This window comes from Camarhynchus parvulus, chromosome 3, assembly GCF_901933205.1.
Source record: "Camarhynchus parvulus chromosome 3, STF_HiC, whole genome shotgun sequence".
NCBI classification, from domain to species: Eukaryota; Metazoa; Chordata; class Aves; order Passeriformes; family Thraupidae; genus Camarhynchus; species Camarhynchus parvulus.
The window spans coordinates 93,083,021-93,103,822 of NC_044573.1; the positions used below are offsets into that span (position 1 = coordinate 93,083,021).

The 20,802-nt window shown below is 40.6% G+C and overlaps 2 protein-coding genes across 2 annotated transcripts; both read left to right on the forward strand.

The window, feature by feature from the left end:
- Positions 1 to 114: 114 nt before the first annotated feature.
- Positions 115 to 11,810, forward strand: TMEM30A (transmembrane protein 30A). Its single transcript, XM_030945974.1, has 7 exons — positions 115 to 416; positions 5,749 to 5,865; positions 6,482 to 6,589; positions 6,840 to 6,927; positions 7,400 to 7,543; positions 9,184 to 9,390; positions 10,289 to 11,810. Exons 1-7 carry the CDS (start codon positions 141 to 143, stop codon positions 10,480 to 10,482), a joined length of 1,134 nt encoding a protein of 377 aa, XP_030801834.1. The 5' UTR covers positions 115 to 140; the 3' UTR covers positions 10,483 to 11,810.
- Positions 11,811 to 16,005: 4,195 nt separating this feature from the next.
- LOC115902205 (cytochrome c oxidase subunit 7A2, mitochondrial) lies at positions 16,006 to 19,900 on the forward strand. Its single transcript, XM_030945546.1, has 4 exons — positions 16,006 to 16,154; positions 17,211 to 17,297; positions 18,755 to 18,839; positions 19,681 to 19,900. The coding sequence occupies exons 1-4, from the start codon at positions 16,137 to 16,139 to the stop codon at positions 19,737 to 19,739; spliced, it is 249 nt and encodes an 82-aa protein (XP_030801406.1). The 5' UTR covers positions 16,006 to 16,136; the 3' UTR covers positions 19,740 to 19,900.
- Positions 19,901 to 20,802: the final 902 nt, after the last annotated feature.

A 20,802-nucleotide genomic window follows, 5' to 3' on the forward strand; every position in this document is an offset into this window, starting at 1 on the left:
AGTCCATTACTCCCGGACTCCGACACTCCATGATCTGGGCGGGCCGCGCCCGCCGTGCCCCCTCCCGCAGCCGCCGCGGCCGAGTGCGCAGGCGCGGTGCCCTCGGTCACGTGTCGCGCGGTGGCGGCGGCGGCGGCGCCATGGCGGTGAACTACAGCGCCAAGGAGGAGGCGGACGGGCACCCCTCGGGCGGCGTCGGCGTGCCGGGCGGCGGCGCGGTGGGCGGCGGCGGCGGCGGGGGCGCCGTGAAGACCCGCAAGCCCGACAACACCGCGTTCAAGCAGCAGCGGCTGCCGGCTTGGCAGCCCATCCTGACGGCGGGCACGGTGCTGCCGGCCTTCTTCATCATCGGCCTCATCTTCATCCCTATCGGCATCGGCATCTTCGTCACCTCCAACAACATCCGCGAGTACGAGGTGCGCGGGGCGGGTGTGCCGGCCGAGGCTTTGGGAGCCCGGGGCCCGCTCGGGGTGGCCGGGCCGGGCCGGGCGAGCGGGGATCGCCTGCCGGGGCCGCCTGCGACTCCGGGGAAAGCCGGTCCCCTCCCGGCCGGCCGGGACGCGGCGAGGACCCGGGCGGGTGCTGTGCGGGGCGGACCCGGGTGGTTCCGACCCGGCCTAATGTCTGTGCTCGTCAGCAGCGCGTCCATTAATTACCCTGAGCAGACAGCGAGTTGACAGTAGTCTCCACATAGGCTGTAGCTCTTCCGTGAGTTCTGTTAGTGCTCCCGAGGGAGCTTCCAGGGAAGTTACTGCCTGCCTTTAATCGACACAGCCCAGTGCTCGTTTTTTTCCTCAGTAGTACAGACAGTAAACGCATCATCCGTGGGGTGGCCTCTGGCAGCCCATTATTTATCTCCAGATGTTCCACAGTAATTGTATTTTCAGGACGAAGCTCTGTAGTGAATGTATTGCTCTTATTCTTACCTGCACCGGTGCTTTAATATTGCGGGTGCTGTGTGGGGGACCAATGCGTCCAGAGTAAGCTTGGAAACAAGGATCAAAGAGTATGGCTTTTTCTAATTAACACTTACAAAACTCGAGTCGGAGTTTATCAGATTTACAGTTTTATCAGATTTACATCTGATAACCAGCCATGCTACTGCTATGAAAAGTTGCTGAGAATTAGCTGAAAACTGAAGTGTGTTTCACAGATCGATCCATTTGATAACAGAACCAGTTTGTGTTGAAAGGAAATAACGCACAGAGCTTAGGGATGGGCAGCCTTGAGAAGCAGTTGACAGCTATTATTAGTTTCAGTGAGCTAGTATGACTGAGATTGATTGTAGGGAAGAAGGTGTGTGGTTGTTCATTGTGTTTTTTTATTGGAGAGTATGAATTTTTGTGGATCAAATCACTCCAGTTACTGGACTAAGCTGTCACTTTCAGATAAGTAGAGTTTAAGACAGTAGCATGGCTGGTGGCAAGTTGTCACTGAAGTCCAGTTAGCTAAAGAAATCATGAGGTAGGGAATGAATGGTTTTTCCGCATTTCTCTTAAAATGCAAATAAGGTTATAATGAAACCAATTTTATCTCCTTTTATATTAAGATCTACAGTTACAGTTAAGGAGAAAAGCAGAAGGGAAAAACCCAAAAGCTGAAGTGTGTTTTACAGCATCCTAATTTGTATGTAAGCATATTTTTTAGAAAGTAGTTGCTTCTTATAACGAGTGTTGGGGTTGTGCTGAACATCTGAAAATTGATACAGGTGCTTCAGAGAACATGGCCAACTTGTCATGGGCACAAAGATTTTTAAATTGTCATGTTGTAGCATATTTAAGGTAAATACAATTGCACGTTTCCAAGGCTCCTGGAGAGAAGTATAAAAATATCCTTGCTAACTCTGATTTTTGTTGACAACTGCATTTAAAATAGCCATTTCTATAGTAAATCAGTACAAAGTTTTAGATCATTATACTTGGACAAATATATCCTTTTTCCATTATGACTGAATCTGCATTGATCTATGGGAACAAGACATGCATTGGTTTCATGAGTCCAAAAATGTATGTGACTTCTTGTGCCTATATTGCTGCTGTATGCATACACAGGATTTTTATATACTGTTGTTGCTTAAGCTGCTCAGTCAGGTACTCCTGGTAAGTTCCAGTAGAACCCAAAAACCAGCTGTTCCCACCTAACATTTGGCACAAAAGTCTTTGTTGAGCTGGGAGCACAACCAATGCCCCCTACACAGTCAGATTGTGTATAGAGAGTAGCAGTAACCATTTGTAGTGGAGACCAGTTGGCACAAGCCTTCAGTCCTCTCCAATTTCAGAATAGTCAAGACTGAAAAGAGCTTCATTTGTTTGTTTTACTGTATGGATTTACCCTTTCACCTTTTGAAATTCTCGAAATTCCGATTGTTTGGCTTTTGTGAGGACAGGAGGGACTTTGGAGCCTGTGCTAAGTCAGAAGGGGCAAACTTGTGTTCAGTTGCCTGATCCTCATACTTGTTTTATGAAGTGGCACTCTGCAAGTGAGGTTATCATCCTAAAGGCAGCTGAATTAAAAAAAAAAAAAAAGTTTAAATCAAAAAAGGCTTTATAGTTGCAGCTGCAAAACACAGATAAAGCATTTTACCAATTAGGACCAACGTCTGGGCTCTAAACACCACTGAGGGGTGCAGTTTAAGACACTGCTGTCACATACATGCTTAGATTACATACATCCCTGCTTAGAATTCTGGCTTTTGTTACAACCTCCAAAAGTTATTCACAAACAGCTGTAAGTTTAGCTGTGGGAGACAAGGCATCGAGAAGCTACATACAGTGACTAAGCTTTTTTAGAAATGTTATCGGGGGAGGAAGCACAGGTGGTGATTTACACCTGCCTCCTAGGCAGCAGCATAGCTCTCAAATCTCTGTGTATGTGCCTGTAAATTTAGTGTATTGGAATTGAATAGGATGTATAATTTGTGACCCTGAATACATATTTAGGTTCAAGTCACTCTTTCCTGAAACAAGGTATGGTAGCCATTAACGTCTCTGTGGACTGCACTGTTCTTCTACAGGTGCAAAGACTGAGCAGCAAAATGTACCTCTTCCATTGATTTCCTTTATAAGATGTCTTGAATTCAAATGTGGAAGATTTCCAACAGTTTAAGTGTACTAGACCTATCAGGTTTTTGTTGTGTTTTCTCTAGCATTTTTTCATGGTTTCAAAAGGGCATAATCAGTCATTTATCTTGAGTCTGTTGTTAAAATAGTTCATTTCTTGGAGGTGCTTTTTTTTTCTTTGGAGTGTTGTTTTTTTAAAAATATATACAGAGTTAATAAGAAGCATTGACAGAGCATATTAATATATGATAAAATGTGAGGAATATACAAAGTATTAAATGTGTAGGAAAGAGATCTTTGTGCTATGACTGCTGCTATGAAATGCATAATGGTAGATAAAAAGCCAGATTGACTTAAGGCATGGCTAGGAATGGATAACTGAAAGTAACTACATTACTGTTGCGTGCATCTTCAGCCTTGTGTGCAGTTCCTGTAGCCCCATGTCAGGAATGATACAAAAGCTAATAAAACCTACAAAGAGGACCAAATTTATGGATTGCCTTTTATACAAGAAATGGTTAAGCAGAGTAGGACAGAGTATGAAGTCTGCAAAATCACAAGTAGTTTGGAGAATATATGTATGCAGTAATTATGTTACTTCTGTAGGTGTATGTCAGCTGACAGACATCAACAGCCTGAAAGGCTGTTGGTGTGGAATAACTTGGATATACCAAATGACCCAATGTCCTTAAATCTGGAGTTTTTTGGAAGGGCTCACTGTGTCTGGTTGTCAGCTGTTGGGTGATCCCACAGGACAGAACAGAGGGGTCAGGCAGGTTCTTGCCATGGACTCCATAGTCAGTCCTTAGCTCTCACAGTGAAAGTGTTACTTTGTCAAGAGGTGAAGATGGATGCCTTCATCGTTTTAAATAAGCTCTCTTGAATGTAATCTGTAAATGTTGATGCAGAAAAGTACACTTGTGTTGGCAGTTACTGTACAGGAAAGCTCTTTGATAGCATGCAAGCTGATAACAGTGCATCAAAGCATAATACTGCTTCAATATACATCAATTTCATGCTCCACAGAATTTAGTCCATTACGTTTTTAAAAGTGACGTCTTTAGGTCTCGTCTTTAGGTCTTTTGCAGTCTTGTCTTTAGCGTGCGCTCTTGACCTGAAACAACTTCTCACACTGGCAAGTTCTTTCTAAGTGAAATGCTTGCTTCAGCTTACTTTAGCAGAACACACCCACCCCTTAGTTAGCCTTCAACAAATGAGATGCATTGTTCATTGAGAGCAGCAGTGGGGTCTGTCTGCTGTAGCTAAACAAAGCTGGTCATGGCTGCTGCAGCAGTGCTATTTCTAGATCAGCATAAACTTAATATTGTGTTCAGCTGAGCTGTAAAGATCGTGATCCTCTCTCAATCTCCCTCTCTCTGCCAGGTAATAGCTTCTGAAGCTGTCTAGTTTCAGCTAGGCTCATTAGTGTGTAGGTTTTGTCTGTCAGAAGTCTGGCAGCAGAGCAAATGCCAATCAATAAAGGTGTTTGCTGATGGAGCTGGTTGCAGCTTAATAGATACTGAAGAAATCACAGGAAGAGAGACCCTGAAGAAAATGCCGAGGAAAATAGGCTTCAGTTCTTTCCTGAATACATTGTGTGTGTTTATTTTAACTAACCTTAATATGGGCATTAGGACCAGTCATAAATCAGTAGTTCTTGGTTATGCCCTTCACTACAAATATAAATCAGGACAAACCACTTGCAGCAGCCTTTTGTATAACTGTATAGATGTTTTAGTTTAAATGCTACTGCTGCTGTGCAGTTTTTTTGCAGTGAAGTATATATTTCACCAGTCTGAATCTAAATTCTGAAACAGGTAATTCATGTTAAGTGTAGAAATACATCTTTTATAGACAGACATAAGCTTTCTCCTGCCTCACTTGCTGGAGCTATATGTGAGAGAGAGCTGATGTGGTCAAGTTACTTGAGTTGCCTTGGACTGTAGGGTGAGCTTGTGGCTGATAGGGCTGAATGTACAGATTTAAAAAAAAGGCTTTTTATGGTCTATAATATTCAAGACAGAACATACTGTATAAGCCACATTAATACGGATCATCTTTCTTGTCCATATACTGATTATTTTTCTATTCCTGACAAAACAATATTGGTGTAATAATCTTTCCTGTTTTAGGACATTTTTTGGGCATTAAGTGATTTTAAATTTTTTTCTTCTAATTAGGTGGCTAAAAATGGCCAACAAAGCAAGTTTTTCTAACGCAAATCTTTTTTCATTAAATAGCTAGACTTTTAAAAGCTTAATCTCTCTGGAAAGCATGTAAAAACTGTGATCTGCTTTTCATAGTGCGTGTGTTTGAAAACATCACATTGTGTGGAGTGTCTGCTGGTTTTGTTTTGGTGGGTTTTTTTGGTTGGTTGGTTGGTTGGTTGGTTTGGGGCAGGGTTGGGCCTGTGTGGGGGGGCTTGTTAGTTTTGTTTGGTTTTGCTCCAGGAGTAATTTAACCTCAGTGTTTAATTTGTTTGCATCTGAAATCAAGCATATAGTCAGAATCAAAATCTCATTTACAGAATGGTTAAGGTTGGAAAAGACTTCCTGAGATTATCAGATAGGCCTGAATGTGCTCTTGGTGTTGAGATATGATTGCAAAATAAATGCCACGGCAACTCTCTTGCTTAATAATTTTTCTTTACTCTCCCATTGTAAATTAATGACTGCTCTTTCTGTTACAGATTGACTATACAGGAACAGAACCTTCTAGTCCCTGCAACAAATGCTTAAATGTGTCCTGGGACAGCACACCCCCTTGTACATGCACCATCAATTTCACGCTGGAGCATGCGTTTGAGGTATGCTGCCCTGTATGCAGGATGAAGTCAGAACAGTTTATATGATCTGTTTCATATTGAAAATTAAAGTTTTGTCACTAAAGAATTTTTTTTCTGTCTTAGAGGATTAGTTTTAGTTTTTCTTTGAACTTGGATCTGATTTTTGTGTTCACTTTTTCATCAGGAGGGATGAGCTGTTTCTTAATGCCTCTGTTTGTCTGGAAATATAAAACATTATGTGGAATGCTTATGTTTTACACATTCAGAGTTACCCTATGTGTCACATAGCTAGAGGGTAGATGAGCTATTCCTGCATGATACAAAAACTCTCAGTTTAACAGGAATTGGAAATACCAGATAAGTGCTTTCTGGCAGATTGGAGGCAAATGAGGCTTATGGGTTCTACACTGGACAAGACAGATATTGGGGTTGGTGGTGGTGAATATCATTCTGATAGTTGGTGGCACGTTTATATTGTTTGACTTCAGCCTTGTTAGGACAGTACTTCTGTGTACTCAGTATGAAGTTTGAGGATTGAGGTTCTTTATGAATGTTGCTATAAACCTAAGAGTTTAAGAACTTAAAATTGCAGGTTTGTGTGAATGAAATCTTTCTTTCCCCATCTTGCTTTTTGTAGAGCAATGTATTCATGTATTATGGACTTTCCAACTTTTATCAAAACCACCGTCGTTACGTGAAGTCTCGAGATGACAGCCAGCTAAATGGAGACAACAGTTCACTACTTGTAGGTATTCATGCTTGGATGTGAATGAGCAACTAATTTCTGTCTATTGCATAAATCACCACATTAAATTATTTAGTTTCATGATAATGAGGTACTAGAATTTTTGCATAACAGTAGGCAACCATAAGGAATTGATATTTTGTTACTGAAAACAACTGTAAAGTATTATAATTTGTATTGATCATGTAGTAAAAAGCAAGTTAGTTGTGCAAACTAGGACAGACTCATGTGCCTTTTTTCTTTCTATCAGAATCCAAGTAAGGAGTGTGAGCCTTACCGCACAAACGAGGACAAACCCATTGCTCCTTGTGGAGCTATTGCCAACAGTATGTTTAATGGTATGGTCACAATTTTAAGTTATCATTTATATGGGTCTGTGATCTAGTTTATGTTTTCTGTTGTGTTGCACATTATTCTGGATAAAGATGCCGTGGGCTTTTTTTTGTTTTGAATTAATACATTTTCGTTGTTCAGAATCAAATAAATACTTCGTACTGCTTGTACATTTTTAAAAATTGGTAGGAGAATAAATTAAATCTCATAGCACAGAAAGGATGGGAATACCTGTTGTGAGAATCTGCTACTGCTGTGATGTAGAAACATTGATAATCATATATGGATAATAAACTGCTAACTCATATGCATTGATTCTTACAGAACAGGTTGTTATTGTGTCAGGCAGATAGTAAATGCCTTGCCTGGTTAGCTTTGTTTTGTTTTCTCCTGGAGGTAATTGTTTCAATGCTTATCATGATCATCTGTCTAAGGAATGTTTCTGCAGCTGGTTGTCTAATTTGATTTTGTCTTTAGATACACTGGAGTTATACCGCATCGATAATGACACAAGGACTCCAATTACTTTGATCAAAAAAGGCATTGCATGGTGGACAGATAAAAATGTAAAGTTCAGGAATCCTACAGGAGATGGAAACAACTTAACTGCGCTTTTCCAAGGTAAAAAAAGAAAAAAAGTGAAATTTTAAGAATAGCAAAATGCTTCTGACGCCTTTTATTTTCAGTTTTGATTTCAGAGTTTTGCCTTACTGACATTTTACTAAATGTGCTAAATAAATGTTCTCTGAAGAAATCCAACCTAAGGACTACTCTACTATTTGAAAGATTGTCTTTAAATAATAAAATCTGCAAGTTTCTCATAAACATGTTTGGTTTTTACTTATACTGTAATCATTAATTTGGTAGTTTTTAATTTCTGATTTTTTCTTGTACCCTGAATACTAAAAAATGTGTAATGTACATTGCTGGGGTTTAACCCCACTTGGCAGCTAAGCATCGCACAGTGTCTCACTAACCATGCCCTTTTTCAGTGGATGGAAGAATTGGAAGGCTGAAAGTGAGAAGGCACATAGATTGAGATAAAGAGTGTTCAGTAATTAAAAACAAACAACCAAACCAAAAACACAGCAAGGAGAGAGGAAAATAAGACCCAAGAAAAACAAGTAATGCAAAAGAAAATAATTGCTCACTGCCATCTGAGTCCCTGAGCTAAAGTAGGCACTGCCTACCTCTACCTGCCCTTTCCTATGGTATGGGATATCTCTGGTTAGCTGGGCTCAGCTATCCCATTTGTGTCCCTGCCCAGTCTCTCCTGAACACCTCTCCTATCTCCTCACAGGTGAGGAGCAGAAGATGCCTTGATGCTGGCAAATACTGCTTGGCAATAACAGAAACATCACTCTTTATCAACAATGTGTCAAGCACAAATCCAAAACATTGTCCGATGCCAGCCACTGTAAAGAAATTTAATTTTATTCCGGTCAAGACCAGTACAAGTTCTGTCATGTTTGGATTTAACTTACAAATAAATCCTACAGTTGTTAAATGAAACTCTTCATGTGGAGTTTTCGTTTAAATGTTTCTATGTCTAGGTTGTGCTATTCTCTAAAAAAACTGATTCTTTTTTTTTTGTTATTAGAAGTGACTGATGTGTCTCATTTTTTAGATTATATGCAGTTTGGCAAATAAAAGTTTTCTTTGGCTACTATGTCTGAAAAAGCCCCTTCTTAGGGCTCTAAGAAGATGTGTGTTTATGCAAGGTATATAATAACTTCAGGCTTAACCTGATGTGGGTTTCTTGCTTAGTCATAGCCAAATTACGTGTTGCCAGTGTGATGGCTGCCCTTGGAAAAGCAGATACCTTACCTTAATACAATGTGGAATTGTATTGCCAATAACAGTAGCAAAAGCATTTGGACATAATCTGAAATGATGTTTACAATATTACATGCTTGTGGTTCTCAAATTCTACCAAGTGAGCAGAGGGCCTACCATCATAATGAAGAATTACCCACCAAGCAGTGCTTTGAGACATGACTTCCCACCTGCTTGAATTGTTTAAACAAATGGACAGTGGTGTAATGAATTATGTTATTAATGTATAGAATTCAAACTATTAAAACTGCAAAATAAAAAGTTCTTAAACAGCCCAGTGTGTTGCAACAGTAGTGAGTCAGCCTGTCTCTTCATACTCTTTGGAAGTTAATGTTTTTTTTTGTGACTTTAGAATGGATTTTGATGAGCCAATGTGTTACTCAGTCTTGTATTTGAAATACTTTATTATTTTTGTTTAATCCTAGGCACAACAAAACCTGTGAACTGGCCCAAGCCAGTGTATATGCTGGACTCAGAGCCTGACAACAACGGCTTTATCAATGAGGACTTCATCGTGTGGATGCGCACAGCCGCTCTGCCAACGTTTCGCAAGCTCTATCGTCTCATTGAAAGGAAGAACAACTTTCAGCCTACCTTACAGGCTGGAAAATACTCTTTGGATATTGCATACAGTATCCTTTGAAAGCAGGCCTTAGCTGGATTATGCAAATAGATATCTGCAAGTTACCAGATGAAACTAGCCTTTCTTCTTGCCATCTCTAAAAAGAGATGGTATTGATCTGTGGTTGAAAACTGGCACTGAGACCCATATAGACTGTTACCATCTTGTACTTACTTCTAAGTGCTAGTTTTATAGCATTAATAGCCTCTTAGAGACAGAGAAATCAGATTGGTTGGGTACTGGGAAGGAACTGAGAAAAGCATAGGAAAAGAGGAAAGAACAGAGGTAGCTGGTAGCAAAGGAATTTAAGAACTGTAATTTCAAGGTGAAATGACATTATGTGATGAAAGGCAGACTGACTCTGAAGGTCACAAAAATGACAGAGCTGTGGATCAGGTGAAGGTCCGTCATTCTTTGTTGAGGAGACTAAATATTAGAAATGCAGGAGACTAGAGAAGGAGAGTTGTCATAGTTACTGAATTCTTAAAATTCAAAAGCACTTAATGATACTTTTTATATAGCTACTGCAGTCTTCTCCTCTGCTGTAAAAATGTGGGGAGTGCATGTAAAACAGAGAATGTAAAGAAAAATTTTGTAGTAAAATAGACACAGGACTAAAATTTGTATTTCCCTCACTTTATTGAAGCTACTTTCATAAACACACAAAATCATGCATTTTACTCTTCTTCAGGGTTAGTGTCTCCTAACGTGGCTTTTGTTTTGAAGTAGCTGACAATGCCCAGATTAGTTTTATCCAAAAAGAACAGCTGAATGTTCCATATTTGCAATTCCGGTTCCAGAGGCAGCAGTTAGTATTTGGAACCTGATTGAAATGACGAAAATTTTCACGTGCCCACTTCAAGCTGGATTTAGAAACTTGTTTCTTGTTTTCCTAAATGTTTTTTCAGATTATCCTGTACACAGTTTTGATGGACGAAAAAGGATGATCCTAAGCACCATATCGTGGATGGGAGGCAAAAATCCCTTCCTAGGAATTGCTTACATCACTGTTGGGTCCATATGCTTCTTCTTAGGAGTGGTATTGCTATTCATTCATCACAAATACGGCAATCGAAACACCAGTGCAGACATTCCCAATTAATCTTGCATTCTGAAAATAAGTGTACTGCATGTGCATCAAGGCCAGTCCAGAATGGACCCAGTTTTTGAAAGACAGTCCTCTGCTTCTGTCATTTCTGAGACTGGGTGCATAACTTTTACCTAAAGCTCCCCTTTCCCATACTGTGGATTAACTCTTGAAAATGACGGGTATACAATTAGCTCTATTGATTGTATCTCTGCCTATGTCAGAAACAGTTTTTCTGATGTTTGCCTCTAACTGGGCAGGCCACATGATGCATATAGCTCCTGTTCCCTTGATGCATCTGCTGCTTGTTCACATGCTATGTAATGTCGGTATGATTCAGTACATTTAGATTGTGTGGAGAAAGATGGTTTAAGATACTGTAAATTGTAGACTTTCCAGAATTCAGGTGTCAGTGCTGTTGGAAGAAGTCAAGTCTTAAATGTTTTCTTCGATTTACTGTCTTGTGTGCATGGGCTCCTACATTTCTTGCTGAGATTTTAATATATTTATACAAGTTGTTAAATATTTTTCCTGTGTCCTACCCACCTCTATTATATTAAATCCTTTAAGTGCTCTGTAAACTTCAGCACTCTGGATTCTTTGTATATTTACAATATATGTGCCTGGCCAGTAAATGAGCATCCTATGAAAATACCAGAAAACCTATTTGTTAATTATCTGCGTGAGACCCTTTAAAAGATTGTTCTAAATTGGGACATGCTTGTTGCAGATATAATCTTTTTCTAATTTTCTTCGCTTTAAGTCATATCCAATCCTAGTTCACTTTTTGCTGGTTTTGCTTTTTATGAGCAGCACCTAGCATTAATCAAGAAGAACTTAAAAGGTTTTTTTCCATTCATACATCGGGGTGAATTCCTTTTACTGGGGTGAATTCCTTTCACTCGAAGAGTTTCCTAATATTTTAAAGCATATGTATTCTGAGCAGGCTTTGTTTTAAGGGAATTGTATACTTTTTCCTTATTTGGAGTGAACACCACATTAATTTTTTGTGGTGTTTAGGAAGTAAACGATAGAAGTTCAGAACTTGAGATGGCAGTGACATTTTTCTCTGAAATGCAGGTTCAGCTTGCTGTGAAACATAATTTAAATATTGCAGTTAGACGCAATGTGCAGGTTAGTGTCTTAAATTACAGAGGGATTCACCTTTAGGTTAATTAAAAGTTAACTGCAACCTGTAAAATATTACTTTTTGGTGACTTTTTTTAGATGATGCACAGAAACTCTAATGTATATGGTGGAGATCACTTTATATGCAACTAGCTTGATAAAGTATGGAATATATTAAAAGAGACCTAATAAATTCTGCAAACCATTTAGTAAGAGATTTGGTTTTGTTCTTGAACATATTTATATTTATTTTTATCTAGATGAAAAGACATCATTAAGTGTAAATGCAGTTTTAAATGACTTGTATTTCTGGGATTGCATATTTATTACAAAAATGCCTGGTCCAATAGCTTAATCTACAGGCAACTTTAAACAAAACTATTTATTTATCACATAATCACATGACTGGTTGTACTTAATTACTTGTGTAGCCTAAGATTTTAAATGTGTAAGTCTGGATAAACTGTGGAATGAGGCAGCATTTCCAGCATGCTAGCTTTCTGTAACTACATATAATAATTTATTTGCATAGTACAGCCTGGCAGAACAGGGCTTTCAAATAGTACCTTGTAAGATTTTATTTACAGTGTTGTATTCATGTTGCTGGAGTTACAGAATAAGGTTTTGTACCCTCGAAAACTTGCAGAATGTGTTAAACTGGCTGTGGAGTAGCTGCTAGTCTAAGATAGAGTAAATGAGCAAGGGGATGTCTCACAATTACTGGTTATTAAAATATTTTGGTTTTTAAAGTTTGCGTTTGTTACTTGAAATGCAAATATATTCTGCTTCATTCATAATTCCTATTTTTTCCAAGTGGGAAAGGCTGCTTTTTGGGCTGTGCTTAAAATTAAAAAAGAAATATTTTTCTCTCTTCACCTTGTAATACTTTTCAATGCCTTACTTTTTTTTTTTTTACTGACTATAGCTGCCAATGTATCTTCAATCTCAGTGAAGTGCATCAGGGTGAGAACTGCTGTCTGGTTTTTATTGCAATTAAGTGGGTTCTCTGAGAGCCTTTAGCAGTAAATACATGGGACAGTGTGCCTATGGAACTTAAAATGCTTGTAAGAGTTCAAAATATTTGTCAAATTTGTAAACTCTTCCTTCACTCATGCTCATTTGTCTGGATGTCATGTTGATAACAATGCAGATCCTTGGAGGATCCTTGGAATCTTTCAAGGATTGATTATGAATATTGAGGAAGGATGCAAGTCTTGTCTTTTTTAATAAAAATCTCTGAGGGAGGAAAGGCCATCAGAGTGTAGGCCGAGTAACATCTGCAAACAGAGCAATGAGCATGGCTGGTTGGATTGGATTCACAGGAAATGTTATTGACTGCACAGTTCTGTCACATGCCTTACTTGCAGTGGGAAAAGAACAGACTGAGTTGAAGAGAGTGCTTAGTGGAAAAAGGTGACTTAAGTCTAAGTCAGGTACCTACAGTAAATTAAAAGTTACTTACTTTAATGCAACTGCTGAAGAAGACAAAGAACATTGCATAAACACACAGTAATCTGATCTTCAAAGTTCATGTGACAAGAAAAAGGGTTTCTGATCTTTCCTGAAAATGTGATCCACCCTTGGTATTACATATGGTTTTTTTTAAATTTTTTTTAATTCAGTAACTCAACATAAAACCTCTCCAATACCCCCAAAATGTTCCCCGTATAAAAGGCTTGTCTGTATTGAACAACCTGCCCAAAATGCTCTCTTTGAAAGGAGAAGACAAAACGATGAAAATCTAAGTCAATTTTATTCTTGCTTGCTTCTTAGCACTGTGGCCAGTTTATGGAAGAGACTGCTTCCAGCAGTGTCAAAATAGACTCTGAGGTTTATTTTCAGAACGCCCAATTGTGAAAAGTTTTGGGATTTTACTTGTTTGATTAGTAGTAGTATTAAATTTTCCTCAGAGCACCAGGAGTATTTTCATGTAAAAATTCCCTGACTTCTAGCTCACAGAATGTTCAATCACCATATTGCATTCTGTGCCTACATGTGAAGTCTAATCTTATTTGACAGTATCAATTAAGACTGAAGACCATTACAAAATGGCCTGATAAGAATTAGCAGGTCCTTACATGACCTGAGTCTCAAGTACCTCCCCATAAGCCTTCCAGTCTGAACATCTTTAGCCTGTGCTTGCAAGTGAAGTGATACTGTCCATTTGAGTTATATCAACTGCTGCTGCAGAGTCTGAAGTTGGAAGATTATCTCTCATTTTGTCATAGGTATGAAATAAAGAGGAATAAAAGTGTAAGTCAATCATTAAGGAAGATCAAGAAGTTTTTTAAAAAATATAAATTTAAAGGAAGTATTTTGAGATCTTTCTCACTAGACCCTGGATAAAGATCATTTAAAATAAACAATTTGAGCAAATGGAATACCAGAGTTATGTGCAAATTGAATTGAATTTTTACCTGAGGACTGCCCAAATTTTGCAAAATAAAATGGTGAGATGCTTAATGTTAGAGGTGCAAGAATGTAATTAATAACCTCATTAGTTCTATTATGAAAACGGGAAGGACTGGACTGTGATATTCTTGGAAGAAAGGAAAATACTGTCTTTAGGATCGCCTACTGAGGCCTAATTTTATGTCATCTCTTTAGCAGGATTTATGTACCCTTGTATTACTGGTTGAAGAGGTAGAACACTTTTTTTACGACAAATGCTTCTAAATAGCTTCTTTACGACAAATGCTTCTAAATGCTTTCTTTCTGGCTTAAACAGAACTGTTCAACAATGAGTTTTGAGAAACAATTTTGTTACACAATGCAATACATGCAAGAGTTGTCCTGTTCAGTTAGGAAGAAGCAGTGTGTTTGTTTCTAATGAAACATCTTCATCCTAAAGCAGCAAGTTGTCATTTCTCATTCCCTCAAGTTTTCATTTCTTCACTAATTAGTCAACACTGAAGAGACCAGCTGTGCTTGCTCTGAGCAGTTATTATGTAGCTTTGATCAGGTAGGTAACTCACATGCCAATCCTTAAGTATGGCCTTTCTGTTGCAAAGTGTATTTTTACAGAAAATGTCCCTGAAATTTAGATTCAGACATACCAGAAAGTAGCCCATACAGCAGAAATCAGGATTAATAATTTCCTCTGTGAATTATGATTCTTTTACCAGTATCTGGCGTTCAACTGAGTGTATGAAAATCAGAATAAACTATTGTATGCACTCATAAGATTGCAAGAGGAATGAATGGAAATCTGTCTTACAGTGATAGTAATGTATTTTTAAGTGTTATTCTCTGATAGCGCTGTGCAAATATTTGAAAACCATTTGTTAAATAATGCATCCAATTTCCTCCTTTGTTAAAGCACCTATTTGTCCATGACTGCTTTCTAAATGCTATTTTTAATATTTTGCACATCTGTGGCTATACCTATAAATGCTTCTTCATCATTGCATTTTTAGTTTCTTTCTGGGACAGCTTGTAAGATTGAGAGTTTAGTGCTTTGAGATATGATCCTTGTTATTTTCATGCTGAATTGAGCACTAATTTGTCATGTTTTACACACGTTGTTCATCATGAGGTTTGGCACCAGTGCAAAAGTATAGTAATGCCAAAAACTAAGTGCACTTCAACTGCAGCAAAGCCATTCCCGACAGCATTGTATTTCAGCATAAGGTTGAAGCATGGGAAAATGCAATTAAGGGGCTAGATCTGCAATGCAGAAAAAACATAGGCTTCTCAGAGTAGTTTCTTGAAGGACAAATCGTTCTTTCCTGAGACTCGAGTAGGTTTGTATTTCATACAATTCTGACATTTCTTCACTCCATGTAGTTATACATCGTGAAACACAAAGCTGAAGTTGGTTGGTTTTTGTTTTTTTCCTCATATGCAGAACTCTGTGTCCCAGCCGCCAACGGAGCTTGAGGCAGTGGGGAGGTACTGCACGGGGTACTTTGGGGTTTTCTGAGTTTAGTGGCTCAACAAAGGATGGATGCCACATCCACGCAGGGGTGCCAGAACCCTCCTGAGTTGGACCCAGGCTCTGCCTCGCTCGGCGTCCTTGCCTGAAGTGGCGGCCCCTGGGGATTCCAGCGAGTCCAGGCGAACAGGCGCAGCCCAGGGTGCTGCTCTCCCAGGACGCGCATCCCGCCCTCTGCAGGTATTGAACTTCTCAACGAAAGGAGATTTAAAATTCTGTATGGAGGAGCTCGGGGGAACATTTCTCGGATTTCCCAAAGCGCCCTCTGAAGGCGCAGGGAGGCGGCCGCAACCACAGACTCCCGCGGTAGCAGCTTCCCCGCCGGGGCTGTGTGGGCAATCAAACGCTCCCGGTGCGCCTTAGCCGCTGCCGGCCCTGCGTGTTCTGAGAGGTCACCGCTCCTCCTCCCCGGCGCCGGGGTCTCAGCCCGGGCTCCCGGCCCCGGCGTGCTACCCCAGTCGGGCCGGCGGACTGGCGGGGGGCGCTGTGGGCTCTGCGGCGGCGCTCCGGGCCGCTCCCTCTGTGGTGCGTCCGCCGTGGGCGGGGGAGCCGCTTCCCCTTCCGCTGCCCTTGCTGCCGGCGGGAGGTGACAGGACCAAGAGCCGCGATGTGGCGGAACGTGCAGGTGAGGCCCGGGGAGAGCGGCCCGCTGCCGCCGGCGGCGTGTGGGGCTTGCTCAGGGTGCCCGCCCGGCTGCGGGGCTCGGCCGCGGTGGCCTCTCTCCCTGCCGGGCGCTGCGGAGCGACCTGCGGGGGTCGGGGCAAGGTCCATGTAGTGCTGAGCTTCAGGGACTTGAGAGGATAAGGCTGAGTCGCGGGGCTCGGGTACGCTTCGCTCGTCCCTAAGGAGATCTGTTTTATAGCGTGTTTGTTTGGGGTGGGTAAGCAGAGGAGATGCCTGGTCCCTTTCCTTGCAACCAGCATCACCTGTATGTTTGCTCGCCCCGTGGCTGCGTTTCCAGCGGGGGTAATTGTGTGGAAACGATGTGTTGTCAATGTTGCCTGGAGGAGGCCGAGGCCGCTGGCAGCTTAGAGCTACCGCGCTTTGAGCCTTGACATTTTAGCAAAGGCAGATTAAAGAATTGTATATAGGTCATTGATTTTGGTAGGCTACCCTATATGATCAGTGTGTGGAAACAGATTCCAGCTCAGGACACAGCAAGGTGATTTAAGCTGTGTGGTGGCATGAAGGTGCCTCCTTAGCACTCTGAAGGTTGTCTTCTGTCCTGGTGGCTCCTAGGTGAACTGCAGCAGTGACGGGAGTTCCTTGTCTTCACAAACACAAATATTTTTGTCAAAAATGTTATTGTCCTTTTGCTATTTAGATACAGAAAATGGTGCCTAAAACTAAGGTCTAAGGGGCAGAGTCTGAGATTTCTCCTGAAAGGGAACCTGAATGTTATGCTGCAGATCCATAAATCCATTGTATCTTACTTAAAGTAATTTTCCCGAGTTTTTCCTTTTCAGGTAAAACATAGCAGTCCTTTACATAGTTTGCTGAAAAATTTACTGAATTCAAAACTAGCATGTTTGGGTGAAATTTTGTATATTTGTTTTTAAAAGCCTTTCTTTTTTTTGCTGTCCCACTTCTATCTTGCTTTTCAAAGAAGCAATTTCTACCCAGTGTGGACAGAGATGTAAAATGTCACTGTTCCTAAAACACTGTTTATCTTTTATTTCAGGCTCTTCGCCAGATTTCCCAGCGAACCATAAGCACTGCTTCACGCAGGCTTGTAAATAGAGTTTCTGAGAATCAGAAGCTATTTCAGGTAATGAATGAGTTGAATAATGTTAGTAGATTAACAAGGTTTTAGTAGATCATAACTGCATGGTTTTTTCAAAAGAACTGGTCAGGCTCCCCTTTACATCTGAAGAGAGCTCTCAAAATCAATTGTATGACTAGAGCATTTGCAATTAGCAGGTTTTTTTCTGCAGAGGTTGAGTATTTTTACATGCATTCTTGACTTGCTGACTCTTTAGGGTTTTTTTTTTACCCCATGAAATGATTTGTACTGGAGTTTCTCATAAGTATTAGGCATGGTACAAAGATAAAGTACTCTGAAATTAGTTGGTATGGGGGAGTATGTCCAGTGAACAAATAGAGAAAAAGAGTGAAAAGACAGAAATAACAGTGAAAAGGTAAACCTGAAATCTTACATCTCTTTCTATAGCTCATAGATTAGCCCCATAATTTTTAATGAGGATGTGGTATTACTGTATTCTCAGTTATGAAAACTGTAAAGGTCTTAAATGATTGGATTAATTCTGTGAAAAATATTGAATCTTTAAAAATAATTTCTGAATTACTCTGTTCCTGATTGATAGGGCCACTAAGTGAAGTAGTAAAAGCAGAGAACACTCCAGAGAGTAATCCTAGCTGTGAGCCACAACCTGGAGCTTTAGCTTCAGACTGAGGATAAACTGGTCTTCAGCTCTGTGAAAGGGACCAAATATATTAGAAGCCCCACTTAAATAGTTTTAGTTTTTTATTACTTTCCTTTCCTCTGAAAGAGAAAGCCAGTCTTGGTGAGACACTGGACTAAGGAGCACGGTGTTCATTGTGAGCCAAGGGGAAGGAAACGGGAGGGTGATGTTGGTGATGGCAGGGGGTCAGAGGTTCAGTTTCTGCTTGCAGAGATCTATAGGCATATCTCTTCCTCCTTTCATTCCTTTCTTGTGGGACAGCAAGTTAAGCTGGGGTAAGGTGCAGGTCACCGGCACTGGAGGCTGGCTTGAAATCCAGAGCAGCATCATCTTGCTGACAGGGGTAAAGATCACGTGGGTCTGGTGTTTAGGAGTTTTACTTTGGGTGGAGCAAAACAATTTCCTGTATGCTACCAAGTGACAATACAGACTCCTCCCCCTGTTGCTCCCTGTAGCAGGGACTGACTGTACTGGAGATGGACGGGAGGTTTCTAGGGGTGGTAATCACATCCTGTGCACCTGAGGGCTTTGGCTGGTGTCACAAGTGTTGAGGCATCTGCCAGTCACTGCTTTAGATACAAACTGTGCACATGGTTTATTATACTCCCTCAGTGAGCCATCACCTGATAGCAGAGTGAAGGCTTTCAAGACAGAGCAGGATCTAAATAAGGTTCAGTGTCTTTTGGGAGTCAGAAAGATATTGTGGGGTAGTAATTCTTCCGCTGGGTAATTGTAGTTATATTAACACAATATTGTAAAAACTGCATATAAATAGTTAATTTTTGTCACTTGTTTCCATTAGGAGGATAATGGCCTCCCAGTGCATCTTAAAGGTGGGGCAAAAGATTCTCTTTTGTATAGAACCACTGCGGGTCTGACACTGTTTGGTAAGGCTAACTCTGAAATATTTTCTCTTTGGTACAATTTCCAGTGCACTAATATTAAAATATTTTTTCTTTGGTACAATCTCCAACACGGATGGTGTTTTCTCTGTAAAATAATTACACAATGTCTTCAGTCTCTTCTTTATAACATGCAAAGTTTATGTAGAGAAGCAAAAACCACATTTGGCCATACTGTGTATTCATTTGTGCCTTTTTCAGGTTTAGATTTTCATGTGACTTTTTCCCAGACTAAGCACCATGGTCTGAATACTCCTTCAGGTTTTACATATGGTGTTAGAGAAAAACAGAACTACTTCATCTATTCTGCAAAAGAATGAAATGTAATTATAGCATGTACATGAACCAGTTTTCACAGTAGCCTGACTCTTAGTGACAGGTGATACTCAGTGTACTGAGTTTTCATGTGCTGTGAAAACTAGCAGAATTATAACCAAGGTTCATAATACTATATATATATATAATCTTTATGTTGCTTGTTTCCTAATTTTGCAATAGCCTCTTAAATGTGTTGATCAAATGGATTTTCAGTTCAGCTACTTTAAGACTTAGTAATTTACTTCATGATTGTGTAGGTTCCACAGACATGCTTCTCCCCACTTTTTTCCCCATCTCTTTATTTTTGCAGCCTGTGGAAATGTGTTTAAATTTTTTTTTCTTTAAAATATGAATTACCAAAAGAAAATTGAGATGTGGCTATGGAAATGTATTTTGTCTGAATTGCAGCTGCATATTGTCAGTATTTCTTCTGGAACAAACTGGAAAGCTGACTTCAGAGGAATTCTGTGTGCTAATCTGAAAATATCTTTTCTGTCTCTTAATTCAGGAACAATGTATACTGTTTATTACCTTCTTGTCTCTTCAATGCCCAAGAAGCCGAACTGATTCCATTTGAGGATGCCTCAGCAACTAACATCTCTTTGTCCAGTTCCCATGTGACTGTGGTGGCAGCTTATTATAAGCAGCTGGCTTAATGATTGGAATCATACGTTAATTGTAACATGTAAACTGCAATCAATAAAGCAGTTTTTACGTGGTGGAGTGGGTGTCTGGACTGTATAATCTGTTTATGTGTGTGAGCATTTGTGGTCATAGGGTTGCCAGGCTGGTGAAGAGGTTGCTCTAAACTAAGGTTGCTGGCAGAGGGGAGCCTCAGCCCTTCCCATGCCTCATCTCAGTTTGGTACCAGTGCCGGCCATAGATGCCCAGAGCCAGGAATGGGATTACAGATCAGCAGGAGCACCTGCAGAGCAGCACAAAGGACTCACAGACACTCCAGCCAGCAAGTCTGTCTCATCAGGGACACAAGAGTGCCTCTGTGGGAATGCAGTGCCTCGTAGGGAATGAACAGGAGGAGTTAGAGACATGCTCGTACGTGCAAGGCTGTGCTCTCAGTGGAATCACAGGAGCACTGGGATGGAAGGACTGGCGGGGAAGATGAGGTGCTACCCTCCGTGTCAATGACCAGCCAGGCTGCATGGAACTCCACTGGGGATGGATGAGGAGTTGATGGGGAGCTTATGGGTCAGGATTAAAGGGAGGACAGGGACAGGCGACATTGTGGTGGGGGTCTGTGACAGCAGTCACAAGGGTTCTTGAGTTGGGGAAGAGACGAGAACGTTGACTCCATGTCCAGAAGGCTTGATTTATTATTTTATGATACATATATATATTACATTACAACTACACTAAAAAGAAAATGAAGAAAAGGTTTTCTCATAAAAGCTAGCTAAGCTAAGAATAGAAAAGAAAGAATGATAACAAAGGCAGCTGGCTCCGACAGACAGCAAGAGCCAGCTCTGCTGTGAGTGGTCACCGGATCCAAACATCCACAGGAGACCAATCACGGACCCACCTGTTGCATTCCACACCAGCAGATAATTATTGTTTACCTCTTGTTGCTGAAACTTCTCAGCTTCAGCAGGGAAAATCCTAAGAAAGGATTTTT